The sequence below is a fragment of the Camarhynchus parvulus genome, chromosome 5 (assembly GCF_901933205.1).
Source record: "Camarhynchus parvulus chromosome 5, STF_HiC, whole genome shotgun sequence".
Taxonomy (NCBI): Eukaryota; Metazoa; Chordata; class Aves; order Passeriformes; family Thraupidae; genus Camarhynchus; species Camarhynchus parvulus.
This window is the reverse complement of record NC_044575.1, coordinates 55800320-55825825: the sequence shown is the minus strand read 5'-3', so window position 1 is coordinate 55825825 and position 25506 is coordinate 55800320. Positions and strand designations below refer to the sequence as shown.

The 25506-nt window shown below is 46.8% G+C and overlaps 1 protein-coding gene across 1 annotated transcript in view; it reads left to right on the top strand.

Annotated features, from left to right (window-relative positions):
• Positions 1-20384: 20384 nt before the first annotated feature.
• HIF1A (hypoxia inducible factor 1 subunit alpha) overlaps positions 20385-25506 on the top strand; it is a 35440-nt gene continuing 30318 nt past the window's right edge. The window contains exon 1 of the mRNA XM_030948741.1: positions 20385-20630. Coding sequence (XP_030804601.1) covers positions 20596-20630 — 35 coding nt within the window. The 5' untranslated portion in view covers positions 20385-20595. The remainder of the gene's footprint in view (positions 20631-25506) is intronic.

The following is a 25506-nucleotide window of genomic DNA, read 5'->3' as shown; positions in this document are numbered from 1 at the left end:
GCTCCTGCTCCTCCAGCCAGCTGCCTGGCTTGAAGCCAGTGTTTTTACAGTGCCAGGGAGCAGAATTTGGAATATTTGGGTGCAGACACAGTGGCTGTGTCTTTGTCACCACGTGCCTTGGCAGCTGGAATGTGGAGCTCCTCAAAGGGCATGCCATCTGATTTCCTGGCACCGTGCAATTCCCTGGACCCTTGGCATTTTACAGCCCTCAGAAAAGGTTTCTTGCTCAGGGCTTTGTGAGTGTTTGATGTTTTAAGAACACTAAGCAGACACCACTCTCCTAATCCTGTCAGACTTGCAAAGAAGCAGATATGTAATCCTTCATGGGTATTAAATTTAATAGCAATAAAGTCTATTTAAGAATTACACTGTCAAATGCCTGCCTAAGCAGAGGAAAATATTCTTAATTTAGACTTCATCAGAAATCTATTTTCAGTTTTTATTGTGGAAGTCTCCTCTGCATGTCTGGGGGTAAAGATGAGGAAAATCAGCAACAGGCAGTCCCAGATTGCTCTTTTCTGGACACTTCTGAGAGAAACAATTCCCTGCAATAATACATGACCATATTCACATGGGTGCACATACATCTATACAGCTGCTTTTAAATCCATAACAGCAGATGTGGGTGCACTCAGGGGCACCTCTGTGTTTAAGGAAAAGCCTCAAGCTGCATAATGAAATATTCATGCTAGGGGCAGGATTTTGGGGGTGGGAGGAGATGTGCTGGGGGCTGAGAGAGAGAAGGTGGAAGCTGTGCCTCAGGCAGGATCAGCAGCTCTGGGAGGGATGAGCAGCAGGTGGGGTTGGACAAGGCTCAGCCCTGAGGAGGGGAGCAGTGAGGAGAAGTCCTGAGCCTCTGGTTTTGGTGCCCCTCCTAACTGGGGAGCCATAGATTGGCTTAGCCTGGGCTTGGCCCAAACACCAGGGGAAGCAGGTTCACTTCACAGATGGAAAGCAGGTTTCTCAGCTGAGTAAACAGCTGAGTTAGCTACCTAATTATACAATAATTTTAGTGTCTAAAAGTTTTAACTCAGCCTCTACTTTTGGCATGAAGTGGATAAGAGGTCCTTATCTGACCCTCAGTGTCCCAGTGCTGTGGCTGGGAGCCCTGGGGCAGGCAGGAGGATGAGGAGGAGCTGCTGTGGTGGTGGTACCTGAGACACAGCTCACAGCAGAGGAGAAAGCCTTACAGAAAAAGGCTTTTGTGAGACTTCAGGTCAAGAAAAAGAGGAAAACTCCATCTTCAATGGCTGTGAGCTGTGCAGCACAATGTGGTGGGCAAAATATGGAATGGTCGTTTCAGATGCTGAGGAACTTTTCTCTGAGAAGAATTCCCATCCTGCTTCTCCTCCCACCAGCTGTGGCACAGGGAGCTGGGAACAGAGAATGCTTTGGAGGTGAGACCTGCAGAAATCCAGCTCGTCCAGAGCCTGTCAGGACATCACACAAACAAATCCTGTGTGCCATGAGTGCCCCTCTCCACCTCCCCTCTGTGCCCCCATCCCGCCGGGTAGTCAGGCAAACACCCGGTTTTGCTGTGGTTTACACCAAAACTTCTTCCATGTGACAAAAACAAGGCTGTAGTGTTGCCCAGACCCAGCCAGTCGACAGCCCAGGAACTGCCTGATACCATGGGCTAATTAAGGAGCTTTAAATCATTTCCACCAGCGACTGATAAAGTGCTGACTGTCCTGGTGAGGAAGCCTTGAGAAAGGTGACAGGGCTTTCCATGCCACCCCTCCTGTCCTACAAAGAGCTACTGGCAGCTGCCATCCCCTGGATGCAGGGGCAGGGATGGAGGATGCTCCTTCCCTTTGGAATGCAGAGATCATCCCCACCACGGGCTCTGGATGTGGGCAGGGGATGTTTGGTAGCGTGGGGGGACCTGTTTGGGGTGGGAGGCAGCTCAGCTGGCTTTGCTTGCTGCCTGTCCTAGGGTGACGTGATGATGCTTGTATCCCCATCCGTGTATTCTCTTTATGCTGGATATTATGTTCTGTGCCTTCAAGACTGGCTCTGAAGAGTGGAAGTTTTGTTTTGCGTTTTGTTATCAGCCGCTCCCCCATGGCTGGCGGGACACACAGACAGGGCAGTACATGGTGCTGCTTTTGCTTTTTGCTGGGCTTTTCGCTTTGCTCTTGCTCTTGCTTCTGCTTTGCTCCTGCTTGCTCTTGCTTCTGCTCATTAGTTAGTTTAGCTAAACAGTCCAAATTTCTTCCTGGACTGTTTTTCCTTTCCTTTTCTTTGGACCCACTCGGGCCTGCTCCGGACTGGGGCCTGGCGAACACCGAGAGTTTGCACCCTGGGGCCTGGCGGGGCCTGCTCTGGGCAGCAGCTGCCCCAGGCCGGAGGGACTGAGAACAGAGCCACCACCCCCAGAGAGACTTTCTGAATTTGTCATCTTTTTCAGAGCGGTGACAGAGTGGTGTCACCCAGTATTGTTCATTTTGTGTGCTGGGGGTGCTGCGCCTGTTAAATAAACAGGTTCTTTCCACTTTTCTCTGAGGAATCCTTCCCAAACCGGTTGCGGGGAGGGGCTGTGTGGGTTTTGCTTTCTGGAGGGGCCTCCTTTGTTGATTGTCTCCCAAATTTGCCCTAAACCAGGACAGTGCCACATCCCGGTGCCATCCTCCCTAGAGGGTTTTTTCACATCCGTCCATCTCCATCCATCTCCTCGGCTCCAGGCTGCCGGGTATCCCAGGCTGAGCCTGCTCCAGCACGAACCCGAGGGAGCTGGGCAGAGCTGCAGCTCGCAGTTGTCTCCCCTTAAAAACCCCTTAAAAACCCGGCAGAGCGGGTGGAAATCCCCGGCCCGGGGCTGGAGCAGGGGTGGAGGGGGGGGATGAGGTTTGGTTTGATCCTGATTAAGAGAGGGCAGGAGGAGCCGGGGCCAGCGCGGCCCCGCCGCTCTCAGCCTCGGATGACCCCGGGGAGAGTCCGAGCGCTGGCAGCGTTCCCTGTGCGACCGCAGAAAACTCCTCGGAACAGCTTTCCCTGCCGACCATGGGCTATGGATGCACGGCAAGCCTTTTGCTGAGGAGCTCTGCAGAGTTTACATGGGCATCTCTGCAGAATTTACAAGCCCCTCATCGTTTTTCACGCTGGGAAACCATCGCCTATATCACACTGCGGGGTGTGTTTTACAGCCACACAGGCGTTGTATTTCACACAGGAAATCTATATGCTTGGAAAACATTTAGTCCATTTAGCTAAAACCTCTGAGATAAACATCTTTGGTACTGAGAATTTGAGCTGTGGAATAAGCAGGCTGAAGTCCCCTGAACTTGTTGGGGTTTTTTTTACAGAATTAGAAATGTGTGATAAAAGTCACATATTTCTGTGGCTGAGTCACCCCCTTGTAAACAGAGTGTGGCAAGAATGCTTTCCTTGAAACACCTTCCCTTGGAGCAGCCGAGCCTTGACCCTTCCAGACAGCATGAAATTATCTATATATATATATAGTTCCAGGAGATTTTCATACTGTCTGACCAGCTGCCAGCAGCTGCTCAGGAGTTGCCTTCCCTGGAGGCAAGGACACAAACAGGAATCTGTGTTATGGCTTCAGTTTTCTCTTAAAATATAGAATTGAATTTTAAACAAGTGAGAGAGGTTGGCTATTCTGTGATGGATGCTCTGTACCTGCTGAGTGATGGAGGCTGTAAACCTGCTCTTGATGGAGCAACACTGATTTACACGGGCTGAGGATTGAGACCACTGGATTTATGTCAGACATTGTGGCTTTGGACTCCTGGTTGTGTCCTGGGGAGTGCAGGAAAGGAAAAACTCACCCAAGTAAAAGGCAGCTGCTTGCCTCCATGTCTGTGGCAGAACAATATTGGCCTCTTAATTTCCTACTGATTAAACTGTAGGAAAACAAAATCTGCTTTGCCTGGAGCGATTTGGCTTCAGCTCAAAAGCTTTCTCATCAAAATGAAATATCATTTGCTGTGAAACCGTTAGCAGGAGGATAAATGTAGTTATAAAAGCAGCTATTTGTAAAACCCAAGTGGGTAGCAGCAAAATGCTGTAATTTAGGAGAAAATCTCCACAAGGGCTCTGGAGGGCAAAACTCCTTATAAAGCCCAAGTTTCATTAGAATTGTGTGATGAAACAGAGAATTGTTCAGCTGCACATCACTCAGATACAGAAGCATTTTCTTTCCTAACATCTCGCTTGGCTTGTCTAAAAGATGAGCTGGTTGTCACAGGGCTGGTGGCACCCTCCAGTCTGATATTGAAGTCCCCAAGCTCAGAAGAGGGGTTGGAGACAATTTGGGAAGCACGAGGCTGGAAATGGTGGTGCAGCCCCTCGAACACCCACAAACTGTGACCAGCAGGGCTCAGGGCTGGAAAATGAAGTATAACCTATATAATCCTACATAATGCCTAGGAAACAGCAGGTCATTTTAGTCCTGGGAAATAGCCACAAGAGGGAGATGTGATTGGATGTGCCAAATGTATGTCTTTAATAGGCAGGAATCTTGAGAAATTGAGTATTAGTTCAGAGCTTACTAGAAATCCAGGAAAAAAAATTCACCACAGGAGCCTGCAGTTTGGGGCTGACCAAGTATCTGAGCTGAATTTTGGCAGTACTTTTGGAATAACAAAATTGTCCATGAGACATTTTTGCCTTAAAATCTCCCTAGTCCTAATGAAAAACTGTGTTTTCTTGAGCACTGCCTGAATTACATTAACAATTTTAAATGAAAAGAGGGGAAATGCTGAGCTCCCCAAAACCCTAACAAAAACAGGAAATCTGACTTTCATTTCAGATTGATCCAAAGAAAATTTTTGATCAGTGAACCAAAAGTTCCCTCATTCAGACAGCACAGCTGTAATTATCTTGCCCTTAAGGGCCGACTGACCGGGTGATGCTGCAGCATTTTGGAGCTATGGAGATGGCTTGAATCTGCTTCCTGCATTCTGTGCTTTCAGTTTAAACAAAACATTTCTTGAAAGCCATCAGTCTGTCACCTTTCCCTTGTATGAGACTAATTTCTGCTAAAAATAAATGTCCTTCTTTCTCCCCTCTCTCTTTTTTCCCCCTGTCCTCCACAAGCCCAGACTCTGATAGCAAGAGTTCTGTGGGGCTGAGGATTTAGGAAGCATAGCCAGAGAAGTGGATACTCCCTTTAAAATCACCTCTATGCCCTTTAAATCATCTGATTCTCAATTGTCATTGTAACAATGGAGAAAAAACCTTTTTTCTCCTCCTCTTGGAGCTGCTGCTGTTACATAACTGCTAATACAGTGCCTGGCTCCTCTTGCCCATCCTCCTTGGGGCTTTCAGACCTATTTACACACAAACAGACTAACACCCATCTGAAAGTCATCTCAGGCACAGAGAAAAGATCCTTTTGCCTCCCCAAAATAACAATCCTTCTCTGCAGTGCACTGTTTGGCAAAGTGAGTGCCAGGTTGGTGCTTAGGTTAATCTGCTTAGATCGACTAACACAGTTGTGCAAGGGTAGAAAATATCCAGTCAAGTAAATTACATCATCCAGGGAAAAACTATTCTAAAGAAAGCTCACGCTGTATAAGCCTGAGCAAAATCCTGCTCAGGTAAACATTTACATATATTTACAAGCAGAAGCTCATTGCTTTCCTTGTGAAAAGAAAAAAAAAAAAGAAAGAAAAAGAAATTTGGAATCTTTGAAGTTTTTTGGCTAATAGAAAACCATCTAACTAAATTAATTAACTGGCCAAGATCCAGCATGAATTAAAAACCCGTTACAATTTTTCTCACATTAGTAGTACTAAGTAGGTAAAGTCCCCAATCCAGAAGAAAGGAGATCAAGGTGTTGCTTAGCATTGTGTATAAGCAATGGCACTTCCCTGGCTATATTGGGGCTTTGAAATGCTGTAATTGCTTCTACTGTCAGACCATATTTTAACAATCTCATTCACTTGATGCTTCACTAAAATATTTTGTTCTCTCTGCAGTCTTAAATGCAATATGAGAAGGGGGGAAAATGAAATTAGGGTGGACAGGGAATTTAGAGACTGTAAGCACATCTGGATTTAAATATTTAACCCTTGCTGACTTATTTGTTACTGTCCTGCTCAGAAATATTTTCAGTGCAAGATCTATTGTCAGTGGTGAGGCCTGAAAAGGGCTGATGCTGGTGTGCCCAGCTGCCAGCAGCTTTCTGGCTCAGCTTTCCCCAGAGGAAGTGCTTGAGCTTCAGCAAAAGGAAGGATGGGATCCAAAGTAAGGAAGGGTTGGTCCTGTGATAGAGCCTGAGCTGTTGCCATCATCCTGGGCCACATCCTTGGGAATTACAGCCCACAGGGCAAGCACCACAACAACCTCAAGAAGAGTTAAATGCCCCCACAGATGTAGGAAGGGAGCAGAGGGTGCTGGAGACAGACCAGATTTTGGGGTCTCTGTTACATTTCCTGGCTCAGAGCCCATTCCCGCTGCTTTACACCCCTTGCTGGATGGAAGTTGTTGTGCAGTGACACCTGAACACATCACACAGGGGCCAAGCTCAGTGCACAGACCCCTGAACCCAGCCTTGGCAGCAGCATCATCCCTCCCTCCATTTTGGTTTTGCTTTAGCAGAAAATTCTGCATCATGCCAGGAGTTCTTCATCAGCTTTCTGTGGCTGCACTGAAATCTCTCCTCTAGCAAAGCTCCTTGTCACGGTTTGAGCCTTGGAATAGAGTAAAAGTAATGTAGTTGGACTAAGTTCATATTTAAATGCAGTAGCTTTTTTTTCTTTCCCCTAAGCCCTTGTAAGCTTCACCTTGACATAAAATTATATTTGGGTTCAAATTAATCTTTTGTTTCTTCCTCTTCTTCCTCCCAAATTCATCTGATCAAGCCCTTGTCAGTTTTAAGAACACCTAGCTAATCCATTTATATTAATTACCCTTTGGAATAATCTTGTCTTATTACCTTTTCCTCCCATCCCTTTTCATCCTCTTTTTCCTGTCGTGTAGATTCACTGTGGCCTAAAGTCTCATGAAATGAGAGCAGCCACATTAGTAACAATGAAAGGATAAGGTTTCTGCAAGGGTAATTGAGCCTTTTAGGATTTTATCTGCCTGACCATGTTAGCAAAAGGACTATTAAGCAAATGTGAAATTTAAAACTAGGTATTGTGTATGATACATTGGCTTCTACAGTGCACCCATGTGATCAGCTGGATGGGTGATTCATCATTACAAGGCTTAGTAGTGCTCAAGAGTTGGACAAGGCAGGATTAATCAGGTTCTCCACACTGACTGCCCTGCCCTGGACTGCTCCAACCCAGCTCTCCTCTGCCTCTCCCTTCCCACTTATTCACCAGTTTGATCTCCCAGATCTGGCTTCAGAGCATCACTGCAGATAAACTCATCTATCCAAGGGGTAAATACACCCATAGACATGTTGTGGCAGGGTGAGGGTCATAATGTCCTGTCCATACAATTCTGTGAGTCACACTGAGTCCCTGTGTTCATAAGAATGAGGAAAATCCTTAATAAGCTTTATTACTATTGGTATTTAGTGACAGTCTTGTCACTGGCACAGGTGTTCCCATGTAAGCATGTATTAAATGCCCATTTAAAATCCCCAATCTATTTTTTTTCTATGCTACAAATGAACTGATAAATGATTCCAGCCTTTTGGGATTATAACATGAATTGACATTAAAAAAAAAATGTTCCAGCTCCATCTGTTTAGGTTACATAACTCATGATCTCAAGCAATCTCAGGGGCAGGATTTTCTGCATAAATAGTACAATTTCCAGTAAGGAGATTAAGGCTTCTTTGCTGGGAAAGGAAGAAATTACCAAAAAAGCTGTCATGTCAATGGACACAAATAAATCATGCTCCAAAATACACAGGAAGACAAATTTATGTCATTCACTCCCTCTGCCTCAGATGCTCCCTCCCCACCTGTCAGAAAAAAGCATCTTGCCACAAAATACCATTCATCCTTTAAACATTAACTAAATGTGGTCAGCTCTATTTTCCACATGTTAACTCCTTAAAAAATCAGTGCTGTTATTAACGTATATTTTCACAGTTTTCATCCAAGTGCTTTTTTTTTTTAATATCTGGTGGCTTTTTGCAAGCACTGGACTTCAGTAAACCCAAATGCTAGGAAGCAAAAAATATATTCCACCAGGATAAAGAGAGGCACTCAGAGCAGCTACTCTGGGGCAGCCTGGCAGCAGATCCTGCTGTGTGTGATGGAGAGAAAATCTCTCCCCCAGCATCTGACAGCTCTGTGCTCATGCTTCATGAAAGCATGTGAATTTTAGGCTAAAAACACACCATTTTTGTGTGTGTGAATAAGGAGAAAACTCCTGGTTTGGCCTCTTTCTGCACACAGACAGGCAAGTGTTTCTGCAGACAGACTGTTACCACACGTCACATCCTCCCGAGGCAAAGCTCCCATTAAAAAGCTGCTGGCACAGGGTGTTTATTAAAGAAACTCACAGCCATGGCAGCATTGCCCCACAGCCAGCACTGCACAGGGTCACTGCCCCAGCCAAAATTCCCTTTGCTGGAGGGGGAAAAAAAAGCAGAGCCCATTTGGCAAAGCCCCAGCTTGGGCAGGAGGTGTGTGCTGAGCCCCAGCTCAGGCTGGAGGTGTGTGCTGAGCCCCCGCTCAGGGCTGGGGGGCTGTTCCCCAGCCTTGCCCAGACCTCTGCCAGGCTGTGGGCTCTCTCCAGGGCTCACCCTGTTTCTGCCCCTGTTTATTTTTCATTTCGTGCTGCAGCTCTTTTGTGCACCAAAGACCCTCTTATCTTTTACGTCTAAGGTTTTAGCATGGACCAAGCCATGGCTGCTCAGCAGACCCCTGTTTCCCCTTCCTGGTGCCTTTTCCTTGGAAAGCCAAGCGAGTCTGGTGTGTGGTTAACAGGAAATGTTGTGCTGGTGGCTCCCATCTTGCTGCCCGTGCATTACCATCCCTCTGCTGAAACCACTTCATGCCTGAGTCATGTGTTCACCATCCCTGTGCTCTAGGGACACTTCCATTCTTTTACTCATCCCCTGTGTGCTTCAGGAGCTCAGGGACTTCCAAGGATGTCCTGGGAAATCCTCCCTCTTTCTAGGCTTGGCTATTTGCTTCTCCACCAAAATGGCATGGAAAAAATGAGGAGGCCCTCATGCTGCTCTCACACAAGTCCCCAGGGCTTTAAAATAACTCTTTATCTCCTTGTTTCACCACAGGGGAAGTGAACTTGCCCATGCTGATATGCAGAAGGAGCAGAGCAGCAAAGGGGGTACAGCTTGCCCGGAAGCTCCTGTGCTCAGCAGCATCAGCAAACTGAGTCAAGCTCAAAGTACTTTGGAGCAATGTCCCATTTAATTCCTGGGAAACTGCTGCTTATGACCTACCACAGCAAAACACCACAGAGATGACTCAGGAAAACAGAGATTATTTTGTGTATGGGGGAAATACAGAGGCATTGCCTTCCTGCTGCCTGTTCTCCCCTCTTCCTGCACATCCCCTCAAACTGGCAGTGAGAGAGTTCCCATCTCCAGGGGCTATCACACTTGCTTCCCTCCCCAGACAATGGTTTCCCATCAAAACCCCTTTGCCTCAGCTTCACAAAACCCCATCCCAGCTCCCCTACACTTCCAGCAGGGTAAATGGAGACATGGATTTCCAGGGCTGGTCCCCACATTCCTGGAGATAAGCTGAATATTGAAGGGAAAAGCCCTGAGTTTCCCTGCCCTGTGGGAAACTGTCAGTGCTACAGAGAGAGTGACTGAAGAGTTGCAAAATGCCATTGCATGTATGACTGACTATGAACATTTCCCATCATCTGAAAAGAGAAAGGACAACTTCTGGCCTGGCCAAGTGGAGAAGGGAGCAGTTTCTGGAGCAGAAGCTGCCTGGGAGCAGGGAACAGAGCCAATGACCTGAGCCCAGCCCCATTTGACTCCTGCTGCCCTGCAGAAGCTGCAGTCATTTCCTAAAGGTCAAAATGGTGTTAGAGCAGGACATGAACCCTGGTGTTGTTTCAGAGGGATGGATCAATACTCCTGACATGGGAAAGTGGCCAGAGATGAGGCAGAGGAGAGGGCTGGCAGCACTGAGTGGCTTGCAAGCCAGTTTACAATATGGACTTGCTAATGTACTTATGCTTTAATTGCTATTTAGCAATGAGGTGTTTGGGAGGAGTTGCCCAGACAGGAGAGATTAGAGAGGACCAACAGAAGAAGAGATGCTAATCAATGAGATTATGGACTTTCTCTGGTCTGATACGTTGGCTAACTCCAGGAAATTATTTTTTTCCTCATACCCTTCCTATAAGCCAGCAAGAGCTTGGCCTGATTTCACTGATATTCAGCACTTTGAAGGTGGCCACATCCAACCTGGGGATGTGTCTGACAATGGCCACAGCCCTGGGACAAGCAGCTGCCTCTCTTAGCAGCATTTTTCAGGTGATTATCCATCTGCACCATTAACCTTCTTGCACCGAGATGTGTGGTTTTATAATTTATTTTAAAAAATATACCCGTGGTGCTGTCTCAGACATGATTGGCAGAACTTCATTACCCTCTCCACGGGGCTGCAGCAGCAATTTCTTTGCCATCACATTCAGCAGAGGCTGCAGGACACTCACAGGCTATAGAAACTCTGAGGTCATGTGGAAACTTTTCACATTAATGAGGGCTCCTGAACAGAATTCTGTTCTGCAAAATAAACATTGCTCCTGGGTAGTTTTTGCTCATTTAGGTCACTTTCAGCCATGTTTTACCATGAGTTTGCTTAGCGGGGAAAAATAATAAAAGTTGTATGATGCAAGCTACTTGTTTTTTTCTTGATGGGCTAAAAAACATATGAGGGACTTTTTATTTGTAAAAAATCTGTGTTAGGAGGATTGTGGTTACCTCAGAGATCTGTGAATTTGGAAACTGTGAATCCCTGAGAAGCTGACTGGCTGTCTACGTGATCTAGAAGTCAGTGGGCTGACAGTAACCTTGGGTTGAGCCAAGCCTACTTTGAGGGGAAAAGGGGTGGGTTTTGTTTGGTTTTATGCTTGTGGCTGTTTTCTCACATCTCTGATTTTCCACTGAGAAGCCACAGAGTCAGAGCAGGCTGCCTGTCCCTGCCTTTCCTGCAGCCCAGTGCACTGGGACACCTCACGGGGCTCTGCCCCTTCCTCTGCACATACCTGTGGGGAAGAAAGGTCACACACACCAAGATGCCACCTAAGGGGCACTGCTCAGCCAGCCAGGCTGGCAGGAGAGTAGCCTCAGCTCTATCTGAGGTGATTCCCACAGGGACTGATTTTTGTTTGCTCATTTTCAAGCTTATATCAATTAAAAACCTTTCAGAAGCGTTCCTGTTACACCAGAATGAATTCTTCCCTCTCGGAAACCCACGCTCTACTCCTGCAATTAGATTTCTTTTCTGCTGCTTTGGGAGAAGTTGTTCAGCTGCTGGTCCTATCAATAATCCAGGAGCTGCTGTGCTCAGGCCTATGCTTGCTTTTACCTGGGGGAGATTGCAGCAGCGCTGCCTTCTCTCACTTTTGCGTAACAGTTCCAGTAAAATAAATGAGTAGTAGAGATGTTATTGCTACAATCCTCTTGCATTTTTAAAAAGAAAGTCCTGAAATGGTGATGAAATTTCACTGGTTTTTGACCTTGCCATCCAGTTTTTTGATGATGTGCTTTGTTCATGATGAACCAAGGGCTTCTCAACTAAAAATGAAAATTATATCCATGAATGAACTTTTTTTTTCTTTTCCAAGACAACAGGAAAACCAAAATTTGATTAGCTTGTGTGTCTCTCTCTGCTGTATGCATGAATACCTATATATACTAAATGCTTGCCCTGAGAAAAAGCAGTCAGCACAAATAAGTTTTCATTTGGTTCTGAAAATGGTAGAGGTCTGTGGTCATTCTTATCTTATCCTACAAGATCTTCATTTCCCACGCTCATGAGTTGCCTCTTATTGATGAACATTTCATTATTTAGCACATCATCTCAGATAGCAAAGTGAGGTTTGATGCGCCAACTTTGTCATTATGGTTCTGAATTTTGCTTGCTCAGTTACTTGGCAAACTCCTTCCATCCTGTGTTGACATCTTATAAACCCAGGGGTTTCCTGGGCTCTGAAATGCTGGGCTTGTTACCTCCTACCAGAACCATGCCAAAGTCTTCGTTAACAATATAGAAACGTCCCCAGCCCATTCTATGCCTCCATTATATTTCTTTTCCTGATTTTCCCACCTGCCAAAGTGCTCTGAGAACCCAGCACTGGTGGTCCTTGTTTCACTGCCCCACACTTCACCCTTCCTGTGCTCCACAGCACCTCCAGCTAAAGGAACATGGAGTTTGAGCAAAGAAATGGCTGGAAAGCCATCAAAGGGGATGATGGTCTCTCGCTGCTAAGAGAGCTACAGGTGGGTAGCACCAAGGAGGAGACACCAGGCAGAATGCTCAGATGCTGCTTTGTGGCCAAATACCTGGAGCTGCTCATACCCATCCTCAGCTCTTACCTGGCCTTGGCTTTTTGTGACAGGAGTTCTGCTGGAAAGTACCTATTACACCTTTCCTAAGTGGAGAACTCAGTCTCTCTTCCAAAGGACCACATCCACAGACTATTTATGTATCTAGGTCCAACTGATTTTTATCTCAGCTGCCTGGATACCTTTGCATATCTGGACCTGAGTGTTTTGTCTGTGGTCATGCAGGAAGTCTATGGTAAGCAGAGAAGTGAAAACACAATGCAAGCTAAAGCTGTAACTGCTTGTGCCACTCTTTCCTTCACTGGGAATCTTTTGGGAGCTGGAGAAGATCTCAGTCTGCTGTGAATAACAGAAGTATGTTACCTCTGCATTTTAATATTTGTCTTTAAAATAAAACCCCATATTGCTGCAGCAGATGATGCCTATTGATTATCCTCTCAGAAGCTGGAGAGCTCATTTCAGCTGGCACTGATGTGGCTGAAAGCCAGCGCTGCAATTGATCATTTAATTAACTGGAAGAAAATTAAAGGAACTGTAATCTGTGTCTCAGCTCTGTTGTTATCAAGCTGGCTAAGTGCTTCTTTCTGCCTAGAGCAACGATCGGCTCCTTGACCCTGTGATTTAGGAACACCTGTTTAGGATCCCCCCTCACCTACCCACCTGCATTTCTGCAAGGCAGGAAGAAACGCAGCTTGATCGTTCCTCCATCTTCTTGTGCTTCCCAGATACTTCACGGGTACTTGACACCTCTCACAGTGGGCTGGATCAGCTAAATCCACCTCTCACCACCTCTGTGAAGGTGAGATTAATGTGAAGAACCATGAAGGTTTGAGATTAATAGGTGGAAAATCTGGAAAGTCTGGGAGAAAAATGGATGTACTATAAAAGTCATTTATTTAGAGGCTGAAATGAGAACATGGGAGTTCTTGAGTTCAACATTTCCTTAAAGGGATTGAGATATTGATTTTTATTTTGCTGCTTCAAATAAGTAAGAGGGAACAGCGTGTTTGAAAGAAAAATTACTGGTCCTAAAAATCTGGCAAGCTCTTAAAGCTTTGGTTTAAACGAGCAACTTGAGTGGTCTGTGAACACAGAGAGGAAAAAAAGAAAGATTTAAGAAGGCATTGTTTTAACAATTGTGTTGCCATATCAAGAGAACAAAGGCAGCTGCTTGGAACTTGTCTTTGCATGCCCAAGTAATATGTTAATTACCTCATTCCCCCATAAATGCCTACAGTCCTCCAAAAGGCATGTTAAAACAGACATAGTCATTAAAGCTTGCACTGCATTTTCTAATGTGTTGCTGGGAAAACAAACAAACAAACAAATAAAACCTCAAGCCCTTTGTCTTTTAGCTAGATCCAAGTTGGGGAAACGTTAGGCAAAAACACTTAAGAAACTGTATAATTGGAAAGAAAGTGTGTTTTAATGTCAAAACAGGAAAAAACCCCAATCAGAATTTGAAACTTCTTTATGTTGGATCAGGTAAAAGAGTTTGGTCACCTTTACATTTTCATTACAAGTGCAGCCCATTTAATTTCATCTTTCAATTTATTTTGGACTCTTTCTTGTTCTGTGTGAGAAACTTGTGGTCCAGGCTGTAAAATAGCAAAGGGCTTCGTAGGAGGGATGAAAAGGATCAAAAGAAGGAAAAAGAAGGCTCTTTCCGAATGTTCCTGTGGATCATAACTAGCTGTAGGAGTCGGAAATCTGCATGAAATTGAAACCACTCCTTCTGAGAAAGGCACATTCCCTCTGCTCTGGGTTATAACTTATGCAAAGACTGTAGTTCCATTCACACTGCTGCTGCTGGCTGCTTATCTGCCTTCCCTCCCCTGTCCTCAAAGAGCTTCACTTGTGTTTATAGTGCCTTCAAAAGGGAAGAAGTGCAAAGAAGAAAGTAAAACCAGCCTGGTAGGTCTGAGGTGTTATGAGCTGATTGGCATGTGGGGAGTGTCCTGCTGGCTCCAGAGATGTGGGTTAAAACCACGGTGTTGGTCACAAGGAGAAGCAGCCTGTGTCCTGCTTCCCAGTGTGATGACAGACTGTGCTGCCATGGCCACCACAGCCTCACAAGAAAGCTGTGCTTGGAGTGTGTGAGCAGAGCAGAGGAGGGAAAGGAGGTGTTTGTGTCTCCAGCTCACACAGTGAGACTGGTGGCCGTGAAAACAGTGCTTGGTGAGCTCAGGAGCATTCAGGATCACACCAAGGAGCACCATACCCACTGTTCAGGCACTCTGAGTGGGGAAAACTCTGCCCAAATCTCTTTTGCCTGGTTTGGTGAGAGGATTTTGACCCAGCTCCTTCATGTCCCCAATGTTCCTCTGGAAACTGCAGTTAAGGGGCTAAACTGAAACAGCTCCCAGAGGGGAGACAAACGGAAGCTTTGACCAAGCTGTTGCCAAACCTTGCTCTGAGCTGGACAGGACAGAGGCTGAAGAAGCATCTCTGACCTGCAGGAGAGCACTTTATGCCCCAGACTTCAGCTGCTCTTTCCAAGCCCTGTTGCTGTGCTTTGCTGCAGGATGGAGTTACCAGCTGGGGATCCTGAGCACAGACATATCTTGAAAGCCAAAACCTGGACCTGTCTTTGACAAGATCCTTTTTTTCCCATATTTACAGTGTGGTTGTCACTTACTCCCTCCTCAGCTGGTTCCTGAGGGCTCCAGAACTGCCAGTTTGCTGCATGGGGAACTGGACTTGGTGCACACACTGGATTTCTCCCCTCAGCACTATGGCAAAAGATTGCAGCACTGAAAATAGAAAGCCTTTCTCTAATTGAGTTGTGTAGAGTCCTACAGGAAGCCTGGAACCAAACCTCGGCCCCCAGAGCCTTTGTTCAGGGCTTTGACCACAAACCCATGTTTTCTGTAAGGACAATTTTAAAATTCCATGCTGTTTTTTGTCCACATCAGGAAAACCACTGTACAATTGGCAGTATCTGCTCAGGAGGGACCTGGGATAGGCAAGATGCAGCCAACTGGTGAAATTGTACAATGTAGCCTGCTGAGTGTCTGCTTGCCTTACACTTTCATCTGTTAAATTCCTTTCATGGGTAGAAAATCCTTCCCCAAATCTAATTGCACTGAATAGGACATAGTGCTTTTATTACACTGCAGAATTTGTTACCATATTGGGGTCCCTGTGTAGAAACAACGGTCCAGAGAGTATTTCCAAATGCCTAAGTGTACACTGTCCCAAGCATGCTTTAAGAGGTCGTCATAGTTTAAAAAATGGGGATTGTGTAGATGCAAAAGGAAAAATAAACAAGATCTTGGCACAAGAAGGAAAGAAGCACTGAGGTTAGAAAAGAAAAGAGGAAACAGCAGTTGCCAAAGGGAGATTGTGTCTCCCATCACGTATACTCTCGTTTCAGAAAGTATTTCAGATTTGAGAAACAGCCACATTAGGCTTCCAGTGCCAATAGTTTGGTTTGAACTAGATTCAAATTTCAGTTCATTTTTGTATTGTGAAATGAGTTGACCACCAGAGCTCTCAGGTTCTTGCAGTGTTAAGCACAGTAAGTTGTAGCAACAATGATTAGCCTGTGTTACAGAGCCCTGGGTCTGCACAGCATGTGGACCTCGTGGCATTCCTCTTCAACTCAACACTCCACAGTGGTGCTGTGTGCAAGACAGATTTTTTGGTCAAAGTTTTGGTCAAAATATTGATAGACTAGAATGTACCCTTCATTATAGCTCAATTACTGAACCAGTGAGCGTTAACTCCCTGCATGCAGGTGATGCCTCAAGTTTTAGCTTTCATATTTTTCAGGTTCTGTACTGCATAGTATATAGCTCTGAACTTCATAAAAATTGTTAGCAAGATCTCGTCACTGTTAGAAAAAACAATCCTTTTCCAACCTGAGAACCAAGGACACCACTGCAGCTTCAGCCCCAAAAAGTGTAAACAACAGGGAATTGAGGAGAGCAATCTGGGAGGATGGGACTTCATAATCTAATTGGACAATTAACCCCAATATGTAAATGGACCAAAACGTATAAAAGTGTGAAAACGTGTGACCTGTCATCCATCTTGGGTGTAGTCTTGGCTAGGCTCTTGTACTGCCCAAAGTGTATCCTTTGAAGACCTTTTTAATAAATATTTATAAATATTTTATTCCTTTAACACTGTATAGCCTCTAGGTTCTAGGTAGCCTCTCAAGGCATCACAGGGGGCTGGACAACGAAGCCAAAGCCCAGGAAAGCCAGTGCTGAGGGCAGGTTGTTTGTGATATCCCCTGTGATGTGAGCTGCTAGCTCCAGAGAGACACATGGATCTTCTCTTTAACACCCTCTGCCTGCCCGGTGAGTCCCTGCTCAGAAATGGTGAGTGCTCTTGGGAGGTAAAATGCCTTAATTAAATCCCTGACTTCTTCCCACCGAAATCAGAAGCTCTGCCAGTCGTTATTGACGGGGATGCATTTGGTAAATGCCTACAGGGCCCATCACGGTGACAGACCTGTTTCCATCAGCAAACAGATCTGAAGGCAGAGGCAGGAGCACTTCTCACATCTTCACCCCGACTCGTTCTGCTGCCGAGCCGCTGCCGCTGTCCTCCCGAGCCGTTTGCTGACTCATCAGCTTGTGCATTTGCCCTAATTAGTCATATGCAAACACCATTGTGTTCAGGAAGTTCTCTAACGTAAGCGTGAGTGTGAACTTAGAGCAGCAATAAAGGTCAAGAAAAGTGACTAAGGCATCATATACTGGAATAAGTTTCTGTTATCAGACACTGGGAAAGCGGGAAAGAAAGTGTATGTGCAGACTGTTAGAGGAGTGACGCAAAAGTTTAATAAAGGGAAGGATGTGTGTGAGGGAGAGCATTTGCTTAACATCTCTTAAGAGCTGCTACAGTACGAAATGCTTAATTGCAGAACAAGTTTCCACTAACACCCTTCTGAAACACAGCTGGCTTTTGAAGCATTATTCTTTATGATGAGCTCGGGGTAAGCATGTTTGGCATGAAAGAAATGTATCTCGTAAGGAGACCACAGCACTTACTCACAACTCCCCAGACAGTTCATGCTGGGAAATCTGATATCTTTGAATAATCATTTGAGCAGCATTAGCAAAGTGTAGACTGGGATTTTTCTCCAGTGATTTTTACTCTCAGTGATTTTTACCAACACATCTTGAACTGTTGTGTCCAAGTGTGCCGAAAGTGAGCAGAACCTTATTTAAGAATACTCAGTGAAAAACCTTTATGATGTATTGCACATTATGTGAATTTGGATAGTAGTAATAAAGGTACACAAGTGAATCCTAAGACATTCATGCTTATAGGCACTAAAATTGTCATTCAAAGAGTGACAAGAGTGGAAATAAAATCTTATTGGGTAGGGTAAGGTGGATTCTGTAGGTTACAACTCAGCAGCCCCTGGTCCAGACCGCATCAAGTGCCTCTTGGTCTTTGAAGGACACTGAGATTGCAGTCAAAGTAAAGAAGAGGCTTTCACTTTCAAGTGTGCCAGGCTCACCAGGAACCACTTCAACCTCAGTCTGAGAGATTAGAGAAGCTGCAAGGGCTGCTCTGAGTTGCACCAGCCTCCTCTAAGGCATGGGAAGTACCTCTGTTATCACCACTTCACTACCAAAACTCCCCAGATGCGTTCCAGGGGCTGTGGTGGGGAAGGTGGCACTGAGCTGGCCTCGTCATTTCTGCACCCACCAGGAGATTCCTTCCCATTTAACCAGAAAATTCTCTAGGGGCTGTTATTCTGTGAACAGACTAAAAAACCCTGCTCAGTTGCAGTGCACAACTGAATTTCTTCCTATGTTTGAGCTGCCTAAACCTCATTTTGAAAGATAAAGTTGTCTGTGAGCCCTTGGGGAAGGCTTCTTGGTACTTATGCAAGACACTTGAGGTTGAGTCTTGCTTATATTGTTTTTCTTCTCGAGGCTCCAGTGAGCACAGAACAGAAATATCAGTAGTTCACAGCCACAGTGCCACAGGCTATTGTGTTGTCACAGCTCATAAGCAAAGCAGAGCTGGGTTTTGTCTGTGTTTGGATAGAAAAACCTTGAAGGAATAAAAGTAGTCAGAAACACCTGTGCCTCTTCCACATATCTGACTGCTGTGGGCAGAAGCAATCCTTTTCATACAGGAACTCCTTGTGATTGCTAACAAATGTCACAGTCGCTGCTTTTTCTTCTTCTAAAAAAAAAAATTAATAACTCCCCCAAACACAGAACACCCATGACTGTATGCCTAAACCAACTGCTTGTTACCTGGGAGTTGGGAATCCACAGCAGAAGTGTTAGGAAGGTGCAGTACTGAAGTACCATCTACTTTGCCCTGCAGGTGTTTCTTATGTCACCACACGTGCACACAGCAGCTAAAGAATGTCACTTATGCCTGTCAAAGCTGCTTTTTTTTAAAGGTATCATTACTGCTGAGCTGCAAACTGAGTAGTCTCGTCAGGTTCAGCGCCAGATGGTCACTTGAAGTCCTTGCTAGTGGGAGCCCACAAGATGTAAAGGAACCCCTGAGCTCTGTGGGGTCACTCCACCTGGGACTGTGCCTTTCCTGCCTCCCCAGAGTGCTCACCCACACATGACCCTGACAGAACTAAGGCTTTTAACTTTAAATGTGTGGGCTCTGCCCCAGTTTTCCTCTCCTTGCTCTCCCATGGCTGTATCCTGGCTCCTGATCCAGGAGGCCACTTGCCTGTGTGGCCATGTTAGTGCCAGGTGAACACTGTCCAGCCCCTCCTGCTGAGCCTCCAGGGCCAGCCAAGGTTAGCAGGAGATCCTGGGGCTCTCAGGTGAGCAGGGCCTGAGGCCAGGCTTGCCATGGGGGGAGCAGGGAGAGGAAAACTGGACACAGGCACAGGGATGATGGCACTGGATCTGGGCCAGCCTGGCTGGGTAGCAGGGAAGGCAGAGCCCTGGGCCAGCCTCCTGGCTCTGCTGTTGGGTTTGGTTCGGGTTTGGGAAGTTGTAAAACTTGCTCAAAATGTGCTTAATTACCTGTCAGTTCCCCCTTTGGGCTGCCTGGTTGTGGAGCTGACTGCTCCCTTTAATTAATGTGAGGTTCTGAACCCTTTAACTGGAAATGGACTAAAAACATGTCTTGTGAGGAGTGGCTGTGGGAGCTGGGTTTGCTTTTTCTGGAGAAGAGGAAGCTCAGGGGGGGCTTCATCACTGTCTAAAACTGATCAGGAAGAGGTTATAGGGAGGTCTCTGCTGCCATGGCTGCAGTGACAGGACAGGAGGACATGCTCTTAAGACAAGACAGGGGAGATTCAGATTAGATAGCAGAAAATAAAAATGTCTCTGTTAGGATGGTCAGGCATTGGAACAGGCTGGTGGTGGAATCACCGTCCCTGGAGGTGTTTAAGAGGCGCTGGGGGATGCGAGTTAGGGGCAGTCTAGGTGGATGTTTGGAATGGATGATCTTAAAGGTCTCTTCCAAACTCGATGATTCTATGATTCTCAACATCCTGGGTTTTTATTATACTATGACACCATCGGGACAGGCAGCAGAGCCAAGCATTGAACAAAGTTACATGAGAAAGGAAAAAGAAGGAGATAAAGAAAGCACTAACTCCTCGCGCTGTGCCCACGGGGGTGCGATCTGTAGCGGGATCCGCGCGGGCGGTGCGCGGAGCGGGCCGGGCCGGGCCGGGCCGGGCCGGGCTCCCCCGGCGGGCGCTGTGGGGCTGGCCGGGCCGAACCGGGCTGGGACGAGCGCCCGCCGGCGGGCGCTGTGGGGCCGGCGCTGTAGGGCCGTTGTAGGTCCAGCCGGGCCGAGCCGGGCCGAGCCGAACCAGGCTAGGCTGGGCCGGGCCGGGCCGGGCCGAGCCCCGCCGGCGGGCGCTGTGCGGCGGACGCTGTGGGGCCAGTGTTGCGGGGCCGGTGCTGTGGGGCCGGCCGTGCCCGGGCCCGCCCTGCACGCAGCGCCGCACGTGAGGCGCCGGCCCCCGCCCAGCTGAGCGCTCAGCTGACCCCGCGCGCAGGGGCCGGGCCGCGCCGCCGCTCCTCACTGGCGCAGCGCGGGCCCCGCGCCGCGCCCGCACCTCCCGCAGCCTGTGCCCCGATGCTCTGAGCCCGCGCGGTCCCAGACCCGGCCAGTGCCGCCATCTCCTCGCGCCCCTTGGCGGCCCATCGGAGCCGCGGCCGCCTCGCATCCAGGGAGCCGGCGGGAGGAGAAGCTATCCCGCCGCCATGGACAGCCCCGGCGGCGTCACCGACAAGAAGAGGTACCGATGCCGCGCCGCCCGCCCCCCGCCTCCCCCCCCGCTCTCTGCTGCCGGCCCCCGCCGCCCCCTGCTTTGTTACCGCCGCCCCCTCCTCGGCCTCTTCCCCGCTGCCCTCCCCGCGCTCCCCCGGCCCGCGGAGCGCCCCGCTCTTCCATTCCTCCTTCTCCTTCTCGTCCACGTCGCCATTTTGTCGGCGGGGGGAGCGGGCCAGGGCTCGGGGCCGGCGGCGGGGCCGGGGGTGAAGCGCCCGGTGTCGGCCGCGGTGCCGGGGAGCGAGCCGGGGGCTGCTCCGCTCCGGGAAATGAGCGGGCAGGGATTGATCGTGCCCCGTGCCCGGCGCGCTCCGAGCCCGCCGTGCCCCAGCTTTGTGCGGAAAAGGGCCAGTTCTCACTCTGGAGATACTAAGCTTAAAAAAAAAAATCCCCAAAAGTCGCGTTGGGGAGGTGTAAGGGGGGGGGGGGGGGGGCGGATGGACAATGCGAGTTGAGGAGTATGAATAATTCACCGAGGATTGTAAGCGCAAATTAGAGGAAAGAGGAGGGGGGGTGGAATAAAAGCCTTAAAAGCCTTTGTTAGGCGGTGAAGTTTAAGGAGCCGGGGGGCTCGGGTGAGCCGGTCCTGGCGGTGGGGCTTTGTGGGGGGATTAATTGCCGTCTTCGCCATCTGTAGAAGGTTTGTTTATATGGCTATCGATACCTTTTCTCGGCTTTTAATTCTTCGAGATGGGTTTTGCCTGCCCTTGTATCCGAGGGTCATCTGAGCGGGTTAAGCGCTGTAAGTGTTACAGCGTGTAAGTTGTGTCGGGAAGGAGCCCTGGCCGGCTTGTAAAATGGATGGTGAGCTTTGTGCTGAGCGGGGAGCACCGGCACCGGCAGCGCCCGGACAGCACCGGCTTCCTTGGAGCGCCCTGGGAGCCGCTGCCGGGCTGGGATGGGGGAGAAGCGCCTCTGGGTCCAGTGAAATCCCGACAGGGTGGCACTCAGCCTCCAGTTTCCCTACTCCTGCCGGATGGCTCTTGGGAAGCCTGTGAGAAAATGTTGCAACCAAAATGATTAATCTGCGCTTTGCTCTGATGCCCTAATTTAGTGGCAGGTCTAGGAAGGGGCTTTGAGACTTGAGTTGTTTAGTTGTTTCCTTGTTGTTGTTTCTTTTTTTTTTTTTTTGTCTTTTTTATTTTTTCTTTTGCCCTTGAGCATTTGTTATTTTTTACTTACCGTTCTGCCCCACTGGAGGACTTTTTTTTTTTTTTTTTTTGAAATTCCCTTATCCTGGATGTAATCTGCTTTCTTCAGAATGAGTATGCAAAGCTTATCCTTCCTTCCTAAAGGCAGGGCTTAAGAAAGAGAATTTGTTGTTTTTTGTTTCCTGCAGACAAAGTTCAAAGTCGGGAATGTTTCTTATAAAGGAATATTCCCCTTACTCCTGTTGTAAGGTTTTAATGGAAAACATAAAGCTGTGTCTGTGGTACATTCATCCTGGGGGCTGTGGATGTACAGTTGAGTGAAGATGGCTAAGCAAAAAAAGGAAGAATATGAGCTCAGCAGAGAACTTCATGGAAATATCAAACATTTCTCTAAAAGCTGGGTTGTTTTTGAAGGGTTTAGGTTAAATAGTGTCCATATTCAGAATACCTTGAAGGGAGAAGTCCTTTGCGTCCTGTTCTTTATCATCTTTGATGATAAAACTTTGGCTAATTGTATATACAGTACACCTCAATTTTGGCATGGGTTAAGATTCTTTTATTCCTTGCCTCTCCCTCTGCTTGTATGTGGATAGTGTTTATCTCTTGATAGTTAATGTAAAGCTTGTTGTTGACTTAATTATATGCTGTGAGATTCAGAAAATATGGAATTTGCCCAAGTTTATGTCTTAGTCTTTAAAGTGAAATTTGGTCATAGCAGTATCTGGAGGTGTGGATTTTTCTACTGGCCTTTTGAGTCCATTTTTTGATGTGGTTCCAAGCTTCTCATATATGCAGAGGGGTCAAGATTCCCCAAGAAATCAAGTATCAGCACCGTGATTAGATACTGAATTATTTGGGTTTTAGCCATTCTTCAGTAGTTGTATCACTTTGATGTTCTCCTGGGTTTTCCCCCAGGTGCTGCAAGGACAGCATTTCAGTGCATGGAGTGGGTGAAACAGAGTTGATGGGAGCTTTGTGTGCTCATCGACTCTCATTTGAGCCAAATTTAAGGCTTTTGGTGAGAAGTATGAGATTTTTCTCAATATTCTTTTAACAAACTCCAGTGTGCAGATGGCTGATGCAATGAAAAGCTTTTCCTCGGGTCTGTGCTGTGAGCTTCACTATTAGCAGAGGAATTTTGGTGCCTTTTTAAGTAAAAGAGCCATTTAGGGTTATGGGTTAGTCCTTACTTTTGTAGTGGCTTGCAGCTGGTAGGTAACCCAGATTCATTTTTCTAGTGTGCTGTAAGTCTTTATAGCATAAAATACATACTTTTAATGCCATAGGTGCGAAATAAAAATAAATTATTTTTGGAGTATTCATTCTGGGTATAAGCCAGTGAAATTTAATAATAAAATTAATATGAGTGCCTTGCAGAAGAACTTCAGCTTTTCAGTTTCTCCGAGTTGGGCCTTGAAACTTATTTTTTAGTGTCTAAAGGGGATGATTTGGAAGATCAGGGGTTTTCTGCTGGATTTTTGCCACCGAAGTCCAGCTCCAGAATCTGTTTGAAGAGGCTGTGCCCTGTGCTGATGGATCTGAGGGGCAGTGGCTGCCCCTGTTTTCTCTTAAACCTGTGTGATGTCTTTAGGATTGTGTGTGCCACCACTTTTGTCTGTTAATTTCTCTCAGCGCTGGGGACTCTGAGCCACCGTTGCTGGAGTCGAAAGTGAATACAAAACCCTTTTGTATAATCTGGGCTGTAAGAGGAGGAGGAATCTTTCAGTAAATCTCCTGTAGCCCACAGGTATGGGGAAGGCTGAGTGGTTTCTGGCTCACAGAACAGTGGTTTTTCTGCTTTCTGGATTTTTCTGGATTGTTTGCCTTGCCATAGAGCTTACCTGTGTTGTCTGTTCTTTGCATTGCCTCAAACATGAGAAGTTTTGTGAATTCCTTTAATAAAAAAGATCAGAAATGGTTTTCCAGTGCCCACTAAAGATGAAGGGGACAGCATAGTGCTACTGCCCGTCCTCATCAGCATCAAGGCACTGAAAATCAGGGAAGAATAGCTGTGGAGGATTTGCCTGCTGCCGAAATTTTCTATAATTTTGCTCTGCTGGTGCTTTGGTTCCATTTATCAGTGAACGTCTGATAATTTGCCAGTGAGCTGATGGAAGCAGCAGGAGGGTTTTCTGGTTTTTGTTTACAGTCATGCTTGCTATGCCCTTTAAAACACAGTGTCTGCAGTCTGGGTCTCTTGGTTGGGGTGCCTGAAATACCAACAACCGGTCCATGCTTAGCTAAGAGGGCTGGTGCAGCTGTGGTCAGACGGTCCAGGTTGTCAGGGGGTCTGTAACAGGGTGATGTGATAGTAAGAGGTTTTTCTTTGAAGCCCTTTCAGGCTTTTCTAGCAATTCAGCCTTCTTTTGAAAAGCTTTTCCTTTCCTGGAGGCACATGCTGGACCATTTTTGGAAGGTGTGGTGGGGAACAAACGTAGCTGCACGCTCTTATCAGCATCCTAAGTGTGGCACTTAAGTGAACTGTTGGTTTAAAGGTGGAGGTGTGAAGTGGATAATCGATTTTATTCTCTCATTTAATTGCCGTCCCCATCTGCTCGTTGGTTTCTCTCTTATCAGAAGTGCCCATCAAGGGTTTACCTAAGTTAGGCTAAGGTGGCATGCCCTTTGTGAGCCTTGAGGAACTGAGGAGCAGTGCCATGCTGTCCTCATGCTGCCACCAGAGGAGAGGCCAGAGGAGACCACGCTGCTGTCATGTGTGCGATGCATGAATTGACCTGCAGGTGCTTGCTTCCTCCCCTGCACATTGTGCAAGCAGCCATAGACTTTATTCCTCCATGTCCTTGAACTATAATGCCTCGAGTTTATGTGTCTGGTTCCAAGACTCTGATTGCTGATGGTGAAGTGGAATAAAAAAAATTAGTCAATAAATATTAATAACACTGTCAAATGTCAGCAGCGTTGCAGTGTAAACCCAAAACTCCTAAGATTGTGCATGTTCCTGTTGGTGTGCTTCCAGCCTGGAAGCCTGGAGGACTCTAGCTGAGCCTGTGTAACACAGTGGATTGAATTCTTGGATGTGTTCATGTTGCTCAGTAGTAATATGCTGGATTTCAAGTAGGCTCGCATGAGATTTTTGATATTAAAGGAGACATTGAATGACAGAAGCTGCTGATTTTTAAAAACCCTTTTTTTTTTGTACTACCAAAGAGAATTTGGCAGTATTAATTTATTCCTGAAGAGCTTTGGTGTTAGGACATGCCAACAAAATAATTTTTACCTGGTTTTTGAGTGTACATGGCTAAGTAAACCCAGGAGGGAAGTCCCACATGGTTTAGTGGTGGTGTACAAGAGCATCAAGCTTTTCCTGATGGCACTTTCAAGGAGATGCAAATACCAATTCAATTACAAGATGTCTTCTTTAAAAAACAAGCAGATTCAAAACAAAAACAAATCTTGCAAGAGCTTTACAAGAAGGCACAGTAACCCATACCTGTGCCTAGCAAGCTGGTGTCCAAAAGGAAGGAATGCTCCAGATTATTGCACCTTTTATCTTCACACACACAGTTATATGGGCAGGTGTTTACATGCCTCAGAAAAGCCACCTAGGTAATGCATGGAAAGAACTTGGACCTTAATCATCTTTTCATGTTATAACAGCCCTTTCCCTTTTGAATTCGAGAAAGTCTGAGCATTTTGAGCCTCTCCTGGGAAATTTCCTTTGTGTTAGAGGGG